The sequence below is a fragment of the Mirounga leonina genome, unplaced genomic scaffold, assembly GCF_011800145.1.
Source record: "Mirounga leonina isolate KUSES-001 unplaced genomic scaffold, KU_Mleo_1.0 Mir_91, whole genome shotgun sequence".
NCBI lineage: Eukaryota > Metazoa > Chordata > Mammalia > Carnivora > Phocidae > Mirounga > Mirounga leonina.
The window spans coordinates 26,798,816-26,821,320 of NW_023270839.1; the positions used below are offsets into that span (position 1 = coordinate 26,798,816).

General features: G+C 46.3%; 1 protein-coding gene across 2 annotated transcripts in view; it reads right to left on the reverse strand.

Annotated features, from left to right (window-relative positions):
- Window positions 1-277: 277 nt before the first annotated feature.
- Window positions 278-22,505, reverse strand: part of TNFAIP8L3 (TNF alpha induced protein 8 like 3) — a 36,738-nt gene continuing 14,510 nt past the window's right edge. The window contains exons 1-2 of one of the 2 annotated variants that reach the window (XM_034994909.1): window positions 13,227-13,392; window positions 278-1,440 (exon numbers count right to left, since the gene is read on the reverse strand). In XM_034994909.1, coding sequence (XP_034850800.1) covers window positions 878-1,440; window positions 13,227-13,275 — 612 coding nt within the window. In that variant the 5' untranslated portion in view covers window positions 13,276-13,392 and the 3' untranslated portion in view covers window positions 278-877. Of the gene's footprint in view, window positions 1,441-13,226; window positions 13,393-22,505 lie in introns of those variants that run through there. The other variant, XM_034994911.1, reaches the window with a different exon arrangement.

The following is a 22,505-nucleotide window of genomic DNA, read 5'->3' on the forward strand; positions in this document are numbered from 1 at the left end:
GTGAAAGGCCAGGAGAGAGGGACAGGGGTTCGTTCGGCCCGCTCTCCCGCGCTGCCGGGATGCGCCCTCCCGCACCTCAGGGGCGGCGCCCCTTGGAGGGGGAGGCCGGGCCTGCAGGGGGCACAGTTCTCTGCCCCTGTGTCAGGCGTGGGAAACTCTCCACACCCCCGCTGGAAAGACTCCCTCTGTGGGATCATAAACCTGCACCTGGGACCTAAAAAACACAGCTCTTGGAAAAGAGTTTTCCAGTCTGCAGCTATGCTTTTTCATACCTTTGTATTCATTTGTGTCTGAAACAGCACGTCTGGAGACAGACTGTAAACCTGGCCCACTAGATACTGATATTCTTTTCTTCTCTGCTGCGTAGTAGTCTAGATCCAGGTGGGTCCCTCTCACACTCCAAAGAGAAAATAGTAAGACCTTACGTTAGAGTTTTCAAAGGCGTGAACATACGTTGCCTCCTTTGAACCTGCGAGTAGCCCTGGGAGGGAAGCAGGCGGGCATCGTGGTCCCAGGGTCCCGAGGATGGCTGGACTGGTGAAGCCGGGAGCCAGATCCACGTCCTCCAACTCCTGGTCCAGGGCTCCTTCCACTCCACAAGATGAAGCGAGCTCACCTTGATGAGCACAGCAGCCTTCTGCTGAGAAGGGATGATGTGTCCTTCGGGCTGGCGGACCAAGGTGACTGGAGGTACAGAGCTCATCAGTGGGCTCAGGGGAGAAACACACCTGAGTGAAATCTGACATCAACAGCAGACGGGTAACTAGGGCAGGACACGGGCATCTTGGACGAGGGTTTCCTCTTTTCTGGATTCTAACCTGGACCACACCGGGTGCTGTAGCTGGAACTCAGCAAAGTCCAGGAGGAGAGAAGGCATTCAGAGGACTTTCTCATCTAGCAATTTATGGATTCCTTCACACATTCTCTTGAGGTTGGGCTGGCAGTCTCCATCCAGACTATACAGGGTGGAGAGGAACTCCACGTCAGCAAAGTGGTTGAAGACGTGGTTGATGCGCCCGTGGGTCCGGGGCGTCAGGTGTCGCTGTACCAGTTCGTGCACCAGGTCCTTGCACTCGTGCAGGAGCTTGGAGAGCACGTTCCTGTCGAAGGTGTACTCCACCTCATAGAAGCTGACGATGGTCATGGCCGTCTGGTTCAGCTTCTTCCTGAGCTTCTCCACGATGACCACCTCGTCCTGGCTGAACTGGTTGTGCCGGTAGAGTATTCCGATTTTGATTGCCACCTTGATCAAGTCTTTCATGATCTTGTGGGCTTCCTTCTTGTTGTGGGTGTGCTCTCTGGTGACTTTGTAGAGCTCATCGAAGATCTCACTGCTGGTGTCATCAATCAACATGTTCGCCATGGTTTTGCTGGCGATTTTGCTCAGGATCTTCTTCTGGGCTTGAAGGGCAAGACTCTTTGAACTAAAAACGTCGGGACCTATCGTGAGGAAAGAGAGAAAAGTTATAGAAATATGAGAACCATTTATTATGTTTCTACAAGTGAAACACACTAATTTGAACTTACGTTCCTAGAGCAAAAACTCATGCCTTTATATCCCACCGCTCCCTCACCAAACTCCACCAAAGCCTGGGATTGCTCCACTGTCCTCTCCACATACCATGCTTGTTTGCCCTCTTGAATCTTCTCAATCGCCCTCTTTCCTCTCTGGAAGGGGCCTCCTCTTCTCCGGGCCAAATCTCACCTTTCCAGACCTACTTCATGCACAATGCCTTCCTGACCCTATTAGCTCACAGAGAACCCCACCATTCAGTTGTGCAAATTACCACTTAACGACAAGCATGGGGCACCAACACCAGCACCATCCGCAGGGCGGACATACCCAGGCTGATCACGCGGTCTTTTTGACTGAGTCTCAGAATCCATATTTTGAGCTTCAGGGGTCTTCTTTTTCACGTTTCATATCTTGGATATTGATATGTGTCTTACTGTCCCTGTTCCCAGGGGGGACTTGTGCTGTGGTTATCTTTATCTATATGCAAGCAGTTTGCACAACAGGAGCCGGAGATTTGGGAGAAAAGTCAAGGGCACTCGGAGAAATATTGCCTCACCAATGCCCTCAGCTGGCATAGAGAACAGAAGGGCACCGTGTGCGAAACACACAGACAACTCCAAGTCAAAGATGCTTCAGACGAGTAGTGCCCTGAATGTGAAGCAGCTTAGAACAACCAAAGTCAACTAATGTCTCTTCTTTTCCACTTTATGAATGAACAAGAGTAATATATGTTAAAAAACCCCCCACTATGTCTAAGTAAGTCCAAAAGGATCCTTCAATAAGTATAAAATTTCTAAGTAAAAAGAAAGCAGTCACTCACAGTTTAATTGGCAGCACATTGTTCTTTCTTAAGAGCACATAAAAGAGCCTCTTACAATTGACGGTGTCTTAGATTTGATGAACTGCTCCATGAAGTCACCAATTAGCTAGAGCTGACATCAGAAACCCACTGGCCATCTCTCTACAGTATGTACACGTATTATTACTCTTCCAGAGGAGAGTCAGGTTGCCCGAGGACGGAGACAGTGTCTCCCACAGCACCCAGCTCCGTTCTGGGCACAGGGATGAAATGGTGTCTTCTAGGTAAAATACCAGAGAAACAGTGCAGAAGAAGAAGGTAGTAAAATACAGTGCAAATTTATATTAGAAAGTAGTTTTCCTTTGAGAACTGAAGACCCTTCTAGGATCCATAGAGACTGTATCCAGTGCTCTGTGGCCACAGGGAAGTGACAGATAGGACAGGCAGAGTGGACACGTGGCCATACATGCCAGGTTCCGCAAGCCTCACCTGGCTGCCCCACCTCATGTTCCACGTGCTCTGCCCACCCTGGACTCATTCGCTCGGTGGAAAGTGATTAACACCCAGATGCTCAGGTCTCACGGACAGACTCAATGAACACTCCCACACAACTTAGACAAGGCTCATATGCATTCCCTCCACCCGCCTGCCCCCTCACAACGGGCCCCGCCTTGCTCCCTCAGGCCTGGGCCCTTCCAGGACAGTGTCTTCTGCTCTCAGGCTTCTAGCTGCTTCTCAGGCTGCCAGCTCTCTCTCTCAAGTCTGAAACCATAGAATGTTCAAGCAACTTTGCAGTCAAGTGACCCTGACATGGGCGGGATGTTCCCTTCAGTCAAGGTGCAAAGGAAACCAACAGCATGTCCTGACTCTTCTTCACCATGAGAAAGCGCAGACCTCCTGATTTATGCCCTCCAGAGTTTGTAGCAAAAAATACTTCTGCCCAGTCTGACCATCTGCTACGGTCACCAGACCTTTGTGTGAATGACCTTTGTTCCCCAAACATCAAATTCGTATTCCAGGGCACCTGGTGGCTCAGTTGGTTAAGCTCTGCCTTCGGCTCAGGTCATGATCCCAGGGTCCTGGGATCGAGCCCCGCATTGGGCTCCCTGCTCCTTGGGGAGCCTGCTTCTCCCTCTGCCTCTGCCTCTCTCTCTCTCATGAATAAATAAAATCTTTAAAAAATTATTAAAAAATTCATACTCCAAAGACAAATATTTACAAGTATTGAGGATGCTCAGAAGACTGTGCTGTATGCTTAGGATTAAAAAAAAAGTCAGTCAATCCCACAGAAGAAGCTTCAAGACTTAAATAGTGGCCCTGCACTAAAATAGGTGTATGCCTACTCAGGTTATTATTCTGATGGGAACAATGGAATCTAGATGGATCTTTTCTAGAATATATATATAAAAAAATGAGTCATTTCTTTGTAGATATAGCTCCTCCTAAAAGCTGCCTGAGAACGAGGTGCATTAAGAGGCTCTCTAGAAATGCAGCAAGCCCGGGCTGACACAGAAGCGACAGATCAAATGCATAGATGGCCACGAGAATGTACGCTCTGTGAGAGCCGGAACCTGTGTCTAAGCCCTACTGTGTGCCTGGTGCTTCACGCACTGGTGGCCCAGGGCAGGTACTGGGGGAGGAAGGGAGTGCGGGCTGGCTCTGCGCCAGGTGTTTCTTGCTTCTCACTCTAACTGGTGGCTGAAGCTGCCATTTTTATCAAGCCTTCCTTCCTAGTCTTTTCCCCTCCCAACACTCTTCTCTCGACCAGTAGCCGTCACACCTTTTGCTCATATATTCCCATAAGAATTTTGAAAAACTACGCACCTCCTTGCACCCGTGATGGCAAGTATTTTTCACCTTAAGGTTAAATAATTTGTTAATAGATATAATTTCTAGATATTATAAAGTATTTAAAAATTAGTCTGTTAAATCATTCTTTTAAATATGTCCAATATAACATAGCACTACGGTGATATAACACAAGCTCTTCTTTAAAAATTAGAAATGTTAGGGCGCCTGGGTGGCTCAGATAGTTAAGCGTCTGCCTTCGGCTCAGCTCATGTTTTCAGGGTCCTGGGATCGAGTTCCGCATCGGGCTCTCTGCTCCTTGGGAGTCTGCTTCTCCCTCTGCCTCTCTCTCTCTCTCTCTCTGTCTCTCATGAATAAATAAATAAAATCTTAAAAAATAAAAAAAATTTTAAAAAAATAAAAAAGAGATAAAAATTAGAAATGTTAGAGATGCCTGGGTGGCTCAGTGGGTTAAGTGTCTGCCTTCAGCTCAGGTCATGATCCCAGGGTCCTGGGATCGAGTTCTGCATTGGGCTCCCTGCTCAGCGGGGAACCTGCTTCTCCCTTTCCCTTTGCCTGCCACTCCCCCTGCTTGTACTCATTTTCTTTCTCTGTCAAATAAATAAAATCTTTAAAAAAAATTAGAAATGTTACATTGTTCTTTTCCCCCCCTTGAAATTGTATCTCTATTCCATGACACCCAGAGAATTTTAACTTAATATATTTTTATGCTTGAAAATGTTTTATTTGATCAATTCATCATAATTCTCTACAGCCAAAGGATGCATACAAATTGAAATTTAAATTAAAAGACGATTCCAGTGATCATAAATCTCCAAGTCTTAAAACATTTCTTCTAGAGTGAGTTATTTTGGGGTACAATATAAAATGTTAAAATGTTGATGGGGCGCCTGGGTGGCTCAGTCGGCTAAACGTCTGCCTTCGGCTCGGGTCATGGTCCCAGCATCCTGGGATCCAGCTCCACATCGGGCTCCCTGCTCAGCGGGAAGCCTGCTTCTCCCTCTCCCACTCCCCCTGCTTGTGTTCCCTCTCTCGCTATGTCTTTCTCTGTCAAATAAATAAATAAAATCTTTAAAAAATATATATTAAAATGTTGATAAACACTAAACATAAATAAATTTTTATTGGAGATGCACCTCCAAATGAGATGTGTAGGGGTGGGTTATGGCATCTTGATTCAAAGAGGCACCATGAACACCAGAGCTTCACGTCCTCCCTGTGTCTGACCAGGAAGGTTCTGCACCCCAGGGTGATATATTTGTCTCAGTACGAATCTTCATGGGTGAGAACTCTGACTAAAAACAGTGGAAAGGAGAGAGGTCCAACCATGCTTTGACCTCAGGTTGTTTCTCAGGCAGGAAAGTGTAGAAAAGAGTATGTATTAAAGTGAGAAAGAGGAATTGGATCTATAATCAATTCCCTCCAAATCGTCCTCGTCTGCACATCACATGGGAGGTCTCTCGACTCTCGGCGGTTCGAACACTACATGGAATTCTCCTCTTCGGTGAGAGCAATAGAGTTCCAAGAGGTGATAAGAAGTCCTCTTTGGGGGTAAAGAGATTCTTGACCAAGTAAGTTTGGGAAATACTGGGTTAAGCAATTAGATTTCTTTTCCTGTGAGACTTTAAAACACTCCTTTAATACATTAAGGTGTTTTATCAACTCTCTGAGAGGGCTGGGTGTGGTAGGCAGAATAACAACCCCCCTCCCCCCACAAGATGTCCGTGTCTTAGTCTCTGGAACCTGTGAGTGTGACCCAGCAAAAGAGACTTTGCAGATGGGACTGAGTGTAAGGATTTGGGGATGGAGAAATTACCCTGGATCATCCAGTGAGCCTGATACAATCACAGGGGTCTTTCAAAGTGAAGGAGGGAGGCAGGAGAGAGTGGGCCAGAGAGGGGTCCATGACGGTGGAAGTAAAGGGTCAGAGTGATGTGATCGCTGGCTTTGGAGATGGAGGAGGGAGCCACCAGCCAAGGAATGTGGCTGGCTTCTAGAAGCTGAAAAAGGGAAGGAAACACAGTCTCCCCTAGGGCCTCCAGGAAGAATGCAGCCCTGAGGATAACACTGATTTTTAGCCCTGTGAAACCCACTTAGGCTTTCTGATCTCTAGAGGTGTAAGAGGATACATCTGTGTTGTTGGAAGCCACTAAGTCTGTGGTAATCTGCTTTGTAATAGCAAAAATAATTCAGGTGGATGGACGTGATGTAGCATTTCCCAAGTTTATCTGGTCAGGAATTCTTTTTGTCTTTTGAGTAGAGTGACCAACTGCCCTGGTTTGCCAGGATTGAGGGGTTTCCCATATAGCTGACTTTCAGTGCTAGAACTAGGTAAGTGGCAGGCACATTGGGACAAGTGGGTCACCCTATTCCGAAGCCACCAGTGGGGCATATATCACTGAGTTAAACACTGAAGAACAGAGAAGTAATAAAGAAAAATTTCAGAGGATGGCAGAAAATCATACATGCTTGCCATTCAAGATGCTATCATCTCAGCAGGTAAGTTGTACACTCGTGTTGCCACATTTACCAATTTACCGCCCCTCTCTACTTGCTTTTTATTCCTGTAATTAAACTTAACCCTTTTTTGCTCATTTTGGGCAAAGTCCCTTTTGTCCTTTGGTTGCTCTGCAGTTATTGAACAGTTCCTATTAGTCTGGCTCTATATGAAGTGCTATGGGGGAAATCCCCCCAAAATATCCATTTGGGTCCCGCTCTGAATATGGTCCTGCAGGAACAGGAGACACAGACAAGAGAAACAAAATTCAGAAACATGCGAAATAGCCCAAAACGGCTTGAGTGAGAAGAGCTGGGGACAGCTAAAGGCAGACTTGAATGTGGATAGATGGGGGTGGCTACCATGTTACAAAGTGGCTTCTAAAGCCAAAGATACAGGCCGGTAATTTTCCTCTAATCACAAAGGCTGGTTTTCCTGCTAAGTTTTCAGCCATCTCTATTGTGTAAGAATGTGTTATTTACATATAAGGGGATTTAGGATACAGCCCTCCAGGGTGAGGGCTCAGGAGGGTCACAGGTGTAGCGTCTCTGAAGCCCAAAATATCAAGAGTCTACAGCAGGGGAACCCAAGTGCTACGGATCACCAAAATTACCAAGAAAGCTTTAAGAAACAACAACAACAAACAAGTAGATTCTCCCACTCTACCCCAGACTGCCAGTATGAAAATCTTCAGGACATGGATCCGACTGAACACTCGTCCTGCTAGGTGCTCTGGGAGAGAAGGGTCTGTCTGTGGGTAGTTACGACGAGCTTGTGGATGACCACAGATTATGGTTGGCTCTTGAGGCTTTGCTGTACCGGGTAGCTTATTAAAGTCTTTGAGATGTCCCACCGTAAAGACACCTGTGTAGTTTTGTTTAGTCGACCCACTTCTCAAACTTACTGAGCCTTACAAAATTTGTACACACACACACAATCATCTTGCGGTATATATTATGAGAAATGCTGGGATAGGATTGAGAGAAATAAAATTAAGACACTCTGGTCAACTTTTAAAACTCCCAGGGATCTGCTGGGCAGGAGTGAGGAGAACCAACGTCTCCAACATGTGTGCATGATTAAAGGGAGGGTGTGTAACAATGAGAGAGAGCCAGAGGGGCAGTCCTATTCAGAAGACTTTTGCACAGAGAAATCTTGGGCCTGCTTCCTTCCATCCGTTCTTCTCTCTCAACCTTCTGCAGGGGGACTATGTGCTCACGATCTATCAGGGAGGAACAGTGCTGGCTGAGAGGAAGAATGCGAGTTTTGGGAGCCAAGGTCAGGAGTGTACTTGGATATTTGGGGAAACAGGCCTAACTGGTGGACACATATTTGTTTTGGGAAAACACCAAGAGGTCCAGGTTAGGTCTTGGCAAAAACTGTCCCCTTGTTGCCGTGTACAAGCCTTTGGAAGGCTGTTTTGGCCAGGGATAATTCTCTTAACCGTGTTCGTACAAAAGTTCCCATTCCCCAGCCACGAAAGCTAATGAGTTGTTTACAACACCTCAGAATCTCAGAGAATGGAGACAAGAATGTGATGATGCAGCTACTACATAGCTCCCCTGACCAGTACCAAGAGACAAGACGGAGGGAGCTGTGAAACTGATCGCCGTAGCATAAACAGGGGCTTTCTTACACCAAGACTGATGGAGAAGCTCAAGTGAGAGCAATGTGAGGTCAGTGCTCTGCGAATAAGCCCTCTTGGAATGTTTACAAGGAAAAGAAAAGTACCAGAGCTATGTTGGGAGACTGGCATGACAATGGTAGCCAACTAGTTTGGAGAGAGAAAGCAAAAGATAAGCGGGTCCTTCACTAAACGGAAAAGTGCTGGGGCCAGCCTCAGTTGATGTTTCTATAAATGATGTTCGGCCGTAGTACAAGGGATGTTTCCACATTTCTAGACAACACTAAGCTCTCCCAGGTGGTGAAATGCCAAACTGGTGGTGATACACAGCAGGAAGATCTTACCGAGCTGGCAGAGTGGGCGGAAAAGAGGCAGGTGAGCTCTAGCGTGGTAAGAGCAGGTAGTACACGTTGGGAAAAAGAAAGCAAATGCTGGTCATGAGGGATGAAGCACTCTGAGCATCTGCCCAGGATGTGCTGAAGTACAGAGGGGCTGGGGACAGACTTCACCCTTCTCTTCCTACTCTCGGGGCTCTGTAACTTCTCTGCTTCCAGTTAAGGAGCGTGCGGAAGGCTTGAACGCGAGTGTGGATGGCTGTGTCAAAATAATAAAATTGGGAATCGGAGGGGTGGACGAACCATGAGAGACGATGGACTCTGAAAAACAAACTGAGGGTTCTAGAGGGGAGGGGGGTGGGAGGATGGGTTAGCCTGGTGGTGGGTATTGAGGAGGGCACATTCTGCATGGAGCACTGGGTGTTATGCACAAACAATGAATCATGGAACACTTCATCTAGAACTAATGATGTAATGTATGGGGATTAACATAAGAATAAAAAAAATAAAAATAAAATTGGAAATTATCTGTCTTAGCCAGTGGTACACACAGGATCACGTCACTTCTGTAAACAGCCTAAGATGATGATGGCAAGGAAGAGAGTCAGCTAAAAGTGGGAAGTAGAAGTTAGGAGTGGAGACGGTACCCAGAGCCAAACACCGTCTGTCAGGGGCGCCTGGGTGGCTCAGTCGTTAAGCGTCTGCCTTCGGCTCAGGTCATGATCCCAGGGTCCTGGGATCGAGCCCCGCATCGGGCTCCCTGCTCCGCGGGAAGCCTGCTTCTCCCTCTCCTCCTCCCCCTACTTGTGTTCCCTCTCTCGCTGTGTCTCTCTCTGTCAAATAAATACATAAAATCTTTAAAAACAACAACGAAAAAAACACCATCTGTCAAAGCAGGAGACCCAGTGTCCAAGGAACGTGGGAGGGGCAAGACCCCGAGCAGAGGGCGATCAGTGGTAGTCCAAATTTCTGGCACGCAATCACTTATACGTGACTGCTGGGGAAAAAGTTCAAGGAAGCCTCCTTCAGATGCAGCAGCCTCACAAACTACTGGAACTTTCATGATGAGCACCTTTCTGTCCACCTGCACACGCACCCAGCAAAGCTGACTGCACTGGTCATGTCCCTCGGGCTCCCCCCTTCACTACTGATAAGGGGCCAGGAGCCGGTGGGGAGACTGATAGTGTCTCCCCTCCCTGCCTGCTTCCTTGTCTGTCCTGTGTGTGAACGGTGAGGAAGGGGTTGGCTCTGGGGGTGAGGTGGTCTGCAGGATGGGACAAAATACCTTCTAGAGAAGACACTGCCTCTGCTTCAGTTCCTGTTTGTCCCCATGTAGCTACAGGGACAAACTATTAAGCAACCTTAAGTAGTGCTTTGAAATGCGAACCTAACAGAGTTATGGTTTCCAGAAAGACTACTAATTGAGTTGTTGCATCTCCAGTGGAGTCTAACTAGAAACCGCTGTCCTGCCCTTGGATAAAGCTGTGGCTTCTCTACTGCTGGAATAGTAAAAACATGGCGCTGGAGGAGGTACAGTGAAACAAGATCGTTGAGTGATGGTGGGGTCTTTGGGTTCGGGACAAGCAAAAACCTGGATCCTCCCCTCTCTCCACAGAGAAATGATCAAAGCTTGGGAGCCCATGAAAAAAAGCCTTTGTTGGTCTAGTCCCTTTCATACTTGAATGAGATGGCATTTTTGAGACTTAAAAAAGGTATTTTGGGATGTCTTAAAAGGCATCACAGTAAAACCTGGATGGCATGGGAGGGTTAGGAATGCATTTTGCTGACTGCAGGTCAGTCCAGCATATCCTTGAGCCTTCTTCGGGGCTGGGCCTCCCCCACCCCTCCGAAGAGAGCCACCTGCCTTGAGCGCATACCTCCTGGGCTCACCTCTGCGGCTGAGACCTGAGGTCCCCCCAATTTCCACTACTGCAGTAAGAAGCAAGCAGCTTGTGGGTCCTACAGGTGCAGTCACTGTGATGTGCTGGGCAGCAGCCTCTGCCAGGTAACACTGCATGGTGTGCAAAATGAAAATACCAGAACCTCTGTTTCTGCCTCCTTGTTTTCTTAGGAGAGAAGTGAAGCTTTCCTAACTCTGAACATGCAGGCTGGCCGGGGGACCCACTGGCGGGTGGCATTCTGAGGGAACTGGGGAAAGTCCCCCACTCAGGGTTTGGTGGGTATTTAGTATCCCTCACTTGTTTATTCCCTTTCAAAAGTTTTGATATATTTCAGCATTTGTTTATGTGTGCTTGGTTAAACAGACTCAGTGATTATATCATTTAGTTTTAACTAAACCCTCAAAAAATGGACCAGTGATTTCAGAACATTCCTGCAAGCAGCCAAGCTGAGGACTGAAGATAATACACTAATCATACCAGCATAAGTGAACAGCAAGGAAATGGCAGAGCTGACGATTATCCTCCTCATCGTAAGAGCTTTTCCACAGCCAAATTATAAGGTAAAAGTAATGATCTAATCAGATTGACAAGAAATAGGCCATAAAAATTTCAAAAATTCTAATAAGATGATTTGAAACATTTTACTTGCCTTGAAATATTCCCCAAGGTATTAGGAAGCCATGGCAATTAGTAAGACAGTGAAATGCACTGTGATTTTGATTTTAGCTTGTCCTATGGGTGATGGGGAGGGGCACTCAGGAACAGCACGGATGACTGTTGGGGGGGCAGGAATGAATCGAGGATGACATTGAATCCTTCTCCTAGCTTGGGAAACTGGGGGGCGGGGAGAAACGAAGGCACCACCAACTGAACGAGGCATCTAGGAGCTTGTGGGGTGGATGAATTCAGTCCTTAGCACGCCGAGTTCCAGGGGCTCTAGGCTAATCTGGGTGGAGAAGGTCACGGGAGCCTGTCCAGTAGGCACCTCACACCAACCTGTCCCACCCTGAGCTTCCCATTTTCTCACCCAAACTCTACCCCTTTGCATCAAGCAGGAGCCGGTGAAAAGACCCATCTTCCCTAAAGAATTTGTCAGTGGGGGATCCCGAGAGATAAACAGGTTCTTCCTTAAAAATTCAACTATCTAAAATTAGCTGGTTAAAATATAGTCTCTACTCACAGCTTGCTGGTAATCACTTCAGTCAGAGCCATACCGTGTCCCTCCGAGGGATTCTCTCTCCCCTCTTTGGGCCCACCACCAAACTGCCCTTCCTAGTAAATGAAAAATGAGGGTAAATGAAAAGTGAGAGGCAGGCTTGGGTATGGCAGGATTGGGAGGGAGGGTGGAAGGAAGAAGGACCAAGTTGCCAGACAAGCAAATGGGGAGTAAGTGGTGTCGCACTGGCCAATCTTTCTGCCTCCAGCTCAGGCTTGGTTGAAATCTTGCCTTTGGCCCAGGCCTGGGAGCAGGCACAGAGTTTGGGCTTTGCCCTTGGTGGCTGCTCAGTCCTCGAGAGTCATTCATCCAGTGGTTTAGAAATGATTTGATTGTTTTGGGGGGCCAAGCATGATGAATCTTCCCAGCTGTACTGGACATTTCAGGATGCTGTGCAAAGACATAGAAAAGCAATGGTAGTCAAAGTGGGACACTTCTTACAGGAGAGCTGATTCTGATTGTTGCAACACCTTGCACTGAATCATTACTCTTTTTTTTTTTTTAAGATTTGTTTGTCAGAGAGAGAGAGAGAGCGTGAGCACAAGCAAGGGAAGCCGCAGGCAGAGGGAGAAGCAGGCTCCCCGCTGAGCAAAGAGCCTGATGTGGAGACTTGATCCCAGGACCCTGGGATCATGACCTTAGCCAAAGGCAGACGCTTAACCTACTGAGCCACCCAGGTGTCTCGAATAATTACTCTTTAAAAACAGCATTTGATCATCTTTAAGGAGAAGACCAAGGTTTTTTTGTTTTTGTTTTTTTCATTTCAAAAAATTCCTGGAAAAAAACCCAAAACCCAAAACCCAAAAAAACCCTAAAAATTCCTGGGCCTTGAAATAACTTACTGTTCCAAGTAAGGTGAAGAGAGATTGGCAGGGTCAGCTATAAGTAAGACCTACTCTCATTATCTCATTTTGTCTTAGACCCCTCCAATCAACCCATCCATCAGCACTGAGCAACTAGTTAATTAATAATCATGTCACAGATACTATTAACTACTGAGCACAGATTATATACCTGGGGTGGTGGATACCATGTATTTCATCTTCACAAGAGTTCTTCAAGAGAGGGATGGTGAGTCTCGTTTTACAGATGAGGAATCTGAGCCATAGCAGATTTAAGTAATTCACTCAAAGCTATGGGGCTAGTAAGCAGCACAACTGCAGCGGGGCCCAAGTTCAAATCAACTCCAGACAAAGCCCGCCATCTTCGCCTTCTGGCATCTGCTTTCAGAAAATCAGCCTTGGCTCCTGAATGTCTGTGATTTCTCACTTATTTGGGACATTAAATAGGCTTCAAATTAAATCCCCATCTAGCGAGGAGATTTACGCTCTTTTTTTTTTTAAATACAAAAAAATCCATTCTTACTATGTGATAGGACAATGCCACGTATTCATCAAAAATTGAAGATAGATGTCGCTTTCATTTTTAGAGGGAATTCTATATATTTCAACAGAGTTACAGATGGATTTTGTTTTTCCTGTTGATTTACAGCTAGCTCTGAAAAGTGAATGAGCGATGATTTTACTTACCAGAGCTAACTGAGGCAGATACGTGTGAAGTCAGTGGGGGCTGAATCATCTCCAACTCCACAGGTTAATTTTGGAGATCTGAGAGAGATTTTTGTCTTACTGCAGTAGAAGAGCAACCATCACCAAACACAATGTCTACTTACATGATTTTGTGAAACAAAGCTTATTCATCCCCTCCCCCCCTCCCTTGCGTCTAATAAGTAACTGGTGTCTCTCTGGATGGTAGATCACATCCAGGCATAATAATAGAGTCCCCTTCTGCACTGCTTTATGCACACGACCTCATCATACCCTTGCGACAACTCTATGAGCACGCACTAACCATCATCAGCAGCAGCAATGGCATTTGACGTCTTCCATCCAAGGGATCCACAGGAGAGAGATTAAATAGCTTGTGTGAAGCCACCATTCAGGAAGCGGCAGAGATGGGTTCACACACAGAAGAGGGCCCCAGAGTCCCGCGCTTCAACCCGCCATACTAAACTGCCATTCGAGGTGACAGCCATCAATTAGTTTTTTGGTTTTTTTTTTTTTAAGATTTTATTTATTTATTTGAGAGAGAGAGAATGAGAGACAGAGAGCACGAGAGGGAAGAGGGTCAGAGGGAGACGCAGACCCCCCGCTGAGCAGGGAGCCCAATGCGGGACTCGATCCCGGGACTCCAGGATCATGACCTGAGCCGAAGGCAGTCGCTTAACCGACTGAGCCACCCAGGCGCCCCAGAGCAATACTTTTAAAGCTATAAAATAAAAGGCAGAGTATTATAAAGGAAACTATTGCTAAAGCACTTATCAAAATATCAAAAGAATTTATATGTGCTTTAAAGAAAACCTAACGCATTAAAGATCTAGCAGATCTAATAGCTACCATAATTTTGAAGTAGTAATGAGCATAAACAGTATTTCAAGGTATAGGCAACACCTGTGATACAAGAAAACACCTGTGATTTTTTTAAGATTTTTATTTATTTATTTGAGAGAGAGCGAATATGAGAGAGAGAGAGAGCATGCACGAGAGCACAAGCAGGGTGGAGGGGCAGAGGGAGAAGCAGACCCCCCGCTGAGCAGGGAGCCCGATGTGGGACTCGATCCCGGGACTCCAGGATCATGACCTGAGCTGAAGGCAGTCGCTTAACCAACTGAGCCACCCAGGCGCCCAGCCATCAATTAGTTTAAAGGTGTTTTGAATTACTGCCCACTTGAAAATGGAAATGGTTCTCCCCCCCTCAGAAACATTAATTTTTTAAAATTAATAGACAGAACAGAAGATAATCTAACAAACTCTACTCGTTTGGCCACTGCCCAGATGGGACAAATCTCAGTATTTTGTCCTCGGAGAAAGAGCGAGGTAAAAAGCCCTCTTTGTTTTCAGCTCCCTCTTTCCCCTTCTATCTCCCCAGATCTAAATGCACTTCGGAAGCTGATGTGTCTTCGTCTCCTCCACATTTTTATAGTTTTGCCTCACAAGGAAACATGCATCACCAGTATATGGTTTAGAGTGTTTTTAAACTTCAGATAAGGGTGTCGTACTACACAGATTTTTCTGCAACTCTTCATTCAATATCATGCTCTCTAGATTTATCGAATTTAGTCATTTAGTTGCTTATGTGAATATATGATGTCTCCATGTTTTCTGATGATGGACATTTAAGTTCTTTCCCCTTTCTGCAAGCAATAAAGTCCACAGACCTGTCTCTCTGTGCACACACGTGACAGTCTCCTGGGTTCTACATCTAGAACGCGCCTGCCAGCTCCTGGGCCGGAGGCTACTGGTTGCTTTGCAGCAAGACAGCACTAATTTTCACTCTCACCAGCAGCCTATGAGTGCCTGCAGTTCCATTTCCTCATCAACACCTCAAATAGGCTGCCTTTTAATTTTCTGCCAATCTGATAGGTACAAAATAGTATCTTGTTTTAATAGATCTTTCTCTGCTAGTGACATTCAATGTATTTTTGTGTATATTGAACATTCAGGTCTTTCCTCTGTGAATTTCATAGAATTTACTAACTCCTCTCCCCGACCCCTCCCCTGCCATTGGATTGGACGTCTTTTTCTGGCTATTTTGTAGGAACTTTTTTTTTTTTTCTAAGATTTTATTTATTTGAGAGAGAGCAAGCGAGCGAGCACAAGCAGGGGGAGAGGGAGAAGCAGACTCCCCACTGAGCAGGGAGCCCGACGTGGGGCTCGATTCCAGGACCCTGAGATCATGACCTGAGCTGAAGGCAGATGCTCAATTGACTGAGCCACCCAGGCGCCCCTGCAGGAGCCTTTAATATGCTGTGGATTCTAATCCTCTGCTGATCACATGAGTTGCAACTATCTCCTTCCAGTCTGTAGCATTACCTTTTCACTTTATTTGTGGTGTCTTTAGACCTACGGAAGTTAAAATTTTTAACATAGTCAAATTTATCAATGTTTTCCTTTATTGTTAAGTGGGTTTTGTATCTCATTTTAAGAAATCATTTCCTGCCATGAGGTGAGAAGTGAGTCTCATATATTTTCCAGAAGTTTTAAGGTTTTGTTTCCCACATTTAGATCATTAATCCGTTTGGCATTTATTTGTGCATATTGCATGAGGTACTTTTTCTCCTCACAGTTTGTTCAATTTATTGAATAGTCCATCCTTGTCCCACTGACCTGTTAGGTAGGCCACCTTTTTCTAATCAAATTTCCAAATTGCGCAGGTCTGTGTCTCTTACTCTGTTCTACTGAACTATTTCGGTACTGGCACCACACTGTATTAACTACTATAACTCAGAGTAAGTCTTGATAGGCCGTAGGGAAGATCCCTGCCACCATTTTAGTCTTCCTAGAAATGGTCTTGACTGTTCTTGCCTTTGCTCTTCCATATGAATTTTAAGATCTTTTGACCAAATGCCATGAACACCCTGTATTAATCCAGAGCAAACAGGTATCTTTATGATATCAAGCCTCCCATCCATTAGCATGATACATCTCTCCATTTAGTCCGATCTTCTGTGTCCTTCGATAATGCTTTAAGAGTCATTTCCATGAAACTCTTATATATCTTTCATTAGATTTACTTCTAGGTACCATAGTGTTTTGGTTGCTACTGCAAGTATAATTTTTTTCTATTATAGTTCCTAAATGGTTATTCGTGATATATAGGAACCCAACTGATTCATGTATCTCCAACTGAGAAATTTTGTGAGTTCTGTAACTAGTTCTAATTGATTTTATGTAGCATCTCTCAGATTTTTTTACTTGGACAACTACACTGCCTCACAAAATGATCTTTTTCTACCTCCCATTTCTTTTTCTTGCCTTGTATGCTGAATCGTAAGGGTGCTATTTGATATCCTGTCTTGTTCTCGACTAACAGAATGGCCTCCAAAATCCTCCCTGCCCCCCACCCTGGCCACATATGATCTCTGCTGTGGGTTTTTGATGGATACCACTTATCAAAGTAAAGAACCTTCCATCTGCTCCTGTTTTGCTAATAAGGCTTTGTTTGAAGGTAGAAATGTGTATCTAATTTTATCAAATACTTTCTTTGTACCTCTGAAGATCACCATATGGTTTATCCCTTTTAATATGTGAATTTAACCAATTATTAAATGACTTTCTGATTTAAATCATCATTGCTTTCCCACAATAAGCCCCACTTCATCATAATGCATATTACATATGTACATTATATATATTATAGTGTATAAGTATGTATGAATATACACATATATAATATACAGAGAAATTCCATAGTAAGTATTGTATTTAGCATTTTGCAACTATGCTCAAAGGTGAGATTGGCCTATAATTTTTCCTAGTACAGTCCCTGTCTGATTTTGATGTTCGAGTAAACTAGCCTCATGAAATGGATTGTGTAGCCTTCTTTTTTTTTTTTTAAGATTTTATTTATTTATTTGACAGAGAGAGAGCACAAGTAAGCAGAGTGGCAGGCAGAGGGAGAGGGAGAAGCAGGCTCTCTGATGAGCAGGGAGCCCGATGCGGGGCTCGATCCCAGGACCCTGGGATCATGACCTGAGCCGAAGGCAGACGCTTAATGACTGAGCCACCCAGGCACCCCGCCTTCTTGTTTTTTAAAGGTTTAGTAAAACTCACCCATAAGGCCACTTGTGACAAGTGTTGTATTTTGAGACCGGAGATGAGTGGAGAATCAATTTTTTTAATGTTTATTCATGTGTAGAAGAGCAATAATCCCCCCAAATCAACACATACTTACGATTTTTTTTTAAACAACTATTTTAGGCTCTCTAGATTTTTCTTTTCTTTCCCTAGAGCACCCACAAAGTAGGTAGCTGCTGTGAATGATAGATCACTCTCAGGAATAAAGTGATAAACACCATCCACTGGTGTAATTTTCAATACTATTCTCCTTGTTTTATTTTAAGAAGGGAGACCAAGTATCTATTTCTCAAAATATTTTCTTTAACGATTTCATTACAAAAAATGATTAATAAGGGGCGCCTGGGTGGCTCAGTTGGTTAAGCGACTGCCTTCGGCTCAGGTCATGATCCTGGAGTCCAGGGATCGAGTCCCGCATCGGGCTCCCTGCTCGGCAGGGAGTCTGCTTCTCCCTCTGACCCTCCCCCCTCTCATGCTCTCTCTATCTCATTCTCTCTCAAATGAATAAATAAAATCTTTAAAAAAATGATTAATAAGTATTGAGAAAAGTCAGAAAAGATGCATACACCAAAGGAAGAAAAGGAGTCCCCCACAACCCCACCATGCATCACAGTCACCATGTATATATTCTACCAAACATTCTCCCAGGCATATGCCCTTTCCCATTCACAGATACATGATCAACAAACACTATATTCTAATCTACGGAAAATAACAAATAACCCAGCAGCAGGCTGCGTGATGGGGGAAAGGGTGTCCAAAGGGGTCCACTGGCATATAGCAGGATTCCCTTCTATTGCCCCTTCCTAAGCCAGGAGGTGGCAGGAGATACCAAGGAGGAGCCCCATACACAGACCCCCTGGCTCTGTCCACCTCATCCCAGCCCTCCCATCAGATGCCTGCTTGTTGAATGTTAGAGGACATGCTGAAATCAGACGCCACAGGGTGGCTCATCCCTTCACACGGATGGCTCTGCCCTAGTGCAGCTGGCTGAAGACAGGAAGGTGACAGGAAGGTGACAGCCAAGCATCCCAGAAATCCAGTCGGCTCTCCCTGGGGCTGGTACATTGGCCCCTTGTACCCACAGCTGAATGCAATGATCCCTGCCCAGGTGGCAGAAGCGCAGTGACGGTTTGCCCCGGCTGAAGACCCCTCTCTCCTTGTGCCCTGGGCTAGCACTCACATCCTTCCAGGGAGGGGGGCCCTCCCACCCAAGTCCAGCTTAGTCCTTTTCCAGTGCTGCACTGCGATCGGCACTGAGTTACTCCAGGACTGATGCTCAGAGGACTCGTGTATCCTCACAACGAGGGCAGCGTCTGCCATGTACAAGCTGCTCAATAAATGTCTGTAAATGAATAACCGGATGAATAATGTGCAGTGTGCTTTCTCATTCTTTGAGGCCCAGATTCTATCGGTTCAGGGTACACACTGGCACGACGTGCAGACGCACGGAGTACCTGCTGAACGGAATGCACTCAAGCACCTTCTGAACTCAGCACGAGGCCCACGCCCTGCCTTTCCCAGGCAGTCACCTGCGCGGCCCAGCTGGGTTCTGCCTGTCTGCACCCCTACACGCAGCAGCGTCCCCTGGGTGCCCCCTGTGCCACCCCCACACCCCCCGTGTTCACTCCAGCAGGAGCCCTCCCTCCGTGGCAGCAGCACCCACCTTCCCGCCACCCCCGGAGCCTCCCATTCACGTCCCTTCACGCTCACCCGTTGTTTTAACACCCAGGAGCTGCTGGGGATCAGAATAGCACAGACCACGTCTGTCTCTCTGGCTGATCCCCTCTGTCTGCTGGCGGTTCCCAAACTGTTCACTGTGGCAGGCGCTGAAACCCCAGGCTCAGGCCAGCAGACTGCTAACAAGGACACCAGTAGGATGCTGCATTCAGAGCCATGGGACGATGCCAGCTTGGTAATATGTGAAATTAGTAAACAGACTGATGTAATAAAAATGTCAGCCTTTGGAATTCTTCAATTTTTGGAGTGTAGATATAAAACCTGAGACATTAAAAAAAAATCAGGCAATAAAATGGAACACATTCCAGTCTATACTGGAAAAAAAAAATAAACAAAATATGGCCTGAGATAGTGGGTATGTAAGCCTAAAGGAATGAGGCTCTTGGAAGGTGCTGTGATTAGATTAAAACAGCTTAGTGAGTTAAAAAAACAAAAACAAAAACCAGTAGCTGTACTAGAGAGGTTGGAACACACCAGGGAGAAGAAACCAGAAGGTACTTCTGGATGGGAGATGATTTGGCAGACAGCACTGCGCCTTGCTCAATGTTCTACTTAATTTTTTTTTTAGTGAAATACAAATTTTGTACAATGACATTTTTGGATTTCAGTCAATTTGAAAGTGGAACAACAGGAAAGGGGCACATGTAATATATAGCTAATAATACCCCTTACATATATTCTGTAGTAATTGTTTTTTTTTTTTTGGTCCATGGATTTGAGATCTAAGTCATAAGTCAGGCCACGTTTTGGATATCCACTGGTGCCATAGTAATTTCTGGCCCCGGGGAATGGTGGTGTTGGGGAATGGAGTTTGCAGATGGGAGGTGAGACGGCAGATCTCTCATTCACCTGCGAGGCCCCTGAGGTTGGACTCCCGAGCTCGGCTGGGACCCCTCCTCAGACAGAACCACTGTGAGCCAAGAGGGTCCCACTCATCACTCAGGAACCAAACAAGCTGTGGAGACTCGTGTTCCTGGAAGTCACACATAAACGTGTCTTTCTCTGAGACTTCCTTTCTAAATTAAACGTTCTCCACACTTGTCCTAAGGCAGTAAATGTGTCTAAATTATTTACACATCATGGTAATAGAAGGAAGCACCACCACAAGGTTTTACCATTTCAGATCAAGTCATCTGGTGCGGTCACCTCCAGATGCTGATAATGGCTGTCCTGTGGAGTCGGGATGCAGAGCTATGGCCAAGGAGTCGCTCCCCCACACAGGGGAAACTGTTCCTGCGTCCAGCCTCTGTGTAGGCAGCAGGGTGTGGAGGACAGAGCCCCACCCCCAGGCTGCCCCCAGGCCCCCAGTGGGCTCACTGTGTATCATGGGCCCAAGTCTTCACCTTCCTGGTTTCTCGGTCTGTTAAATAGGGGAGCTGGACTCGATGAATCTGCTAATTTTAAATTAACTTCTTCAGAATCAGAAAGTAAGTTTTTAAGTCCATTAAAGAACAGCACTGAGCATACATGAGATATGAGCTGATACCCGCAGGATGGATTACCAGGCTTCCTTCTCTCACACCGATTCCCTCCAACCACCAAACTCTCTCCCAGCTCTGCAACTGTCCGTTTCAGCCGCGGAATGCCTCCTCTCTTCCCTCCTTGAAAAACCTGGGGCACTGACCTTGGAGCCTCCAGCTTTCTTTTTCTGTGGCCTCCCTCCAAAATGCCCCCTCCACCAATTTCCTGGGGCCCTTGCATCCTCCATCAGACCACAGCCTGTGCTCACCACAGAGCAGGCGGTCAGCAGACTCTCCCCAAGGCCTCTGCCTGTGCTGGCCTCAGCGCCCACAGACCAAGCCATAGACTGCCAGCCCCAGCAGGCCGCCCTGCGCTGACACAGCTGCCGATGGGAGCTGTGCCCAAACCCCCAGGGTCAGCTCTTCCTGCGAGGCCTCACATCTCGGTCATCCCACCTTTCTGCCCAAAGAGAAAGCGGCTCATCCTTGCTCCAGTCCCACAGGCTTTACTCTATGCATCTTCTACCTGGATGCAAACATACCCTGCTGCTCTCCCTTCCACCCCTCCCCTGAACACTCCTATCCAGAACAACCCTCCCCCCAGATAGGGCCTATTTAAGGACCTCCCACCTGGCTTCACTGGTTTGTCCACTGCAAATTCCAGGAGCAGGGACCTGCACTGCTGTGTCCACAGTCGTGTCTCTGGCACATAGTAGGAGCTCAAATGAATTTAAACTTCAAAAAACCAGTACTGACAAGTCAGTCCCGGAAGCGACGTCGCGGGGGAAAGACAAGGACAGACTCTCATGGCATGCCGCCTTGCTGAGCCAAGGATCTATGTTCTGTTAGCCTCTCCAGCTTCATCCTCTACTGCCGGCCACCCCCTGGTCTCCCCTGTACCGGGCGCTATCATTCCTGGGGTCCTCTCTGTGCTTCTGCACATCCTGTTCCCTGGTGCTTGGACATCTGCACCTCCCTCACCCCCTCTCTCCCGATTCCTATCCAGCCTGCAAGGCTCCACGGAAGGACTTCTGACCTCTGAGCACGCATCCCTGCAACCGCATTTCCCTCTGGTATACTCATCACAGCGCAGAGCCATCATACACCAGCTGGATGAGTGACGTCATGTACTGCCGTCTGTAAGCCACTGGGCGGCAGGAATCATTCCTGTATTCATCCCCAAGGCTCCAGCCAGGGATTGAAACGCAGAGAATGTTCATTGCGTGAATAAATGGCTATCAGTCTTGACATTTCACTGAAATGGCTTCGCACTTACGTCAGAAGCAATAACAATAATCAGAACCAGCATGGCCCCAGGGACACTGAAGCCTGCCTCCTCCAGCCAGGGGCCTGAGGTCACCCCCACTGCGCCTCCTTCCCACCTGGGCATGCTTGCCAGGACATCACTCCTCGGGCTCACCAGTCACGTTTCCTTTTTGTTTTGTTATTTTAGAAATCTATTTTCAAAGTGATATGGGTACATTATTTTAAAAGTCAAGTCATTCTAGGGCTTATCCAAAATGCAGCATCCTCTGGCCCACTTTGGATGCTTGCTCTTCATGGCAAAATACTTCAAACTCTTCTAGCTGTTTCAACTAATAATTACCTTATAAAATTTAAATTACATGTTATACTGTTAGTCCTCGACTTTACTTGCTTTTAACTTCCTATTACGGAAGGCAAGAAATTAGCTCTCTTCCCATTCATTTCTCCTTCCACCTTCCCATTTAGTTCTATTATAATATTTGGTTAGATCAAACATCAGTGATTTACACTACCATGACTTGGATACCATTCGTAGCTGACTCATGTATGCTCTATCACTTCCATGACTGCATTTCCTTTCTTATTCATCTCGCTTTCTCAGGAGTTAAACACTGCCTTGTTTCTCTTTCAGTTAGTTTTCTACCTACCTAGCACTAATTCACTCCCAAAGTTCCTAGCAGAATACAACGTTCTCAATGGGTTCAGA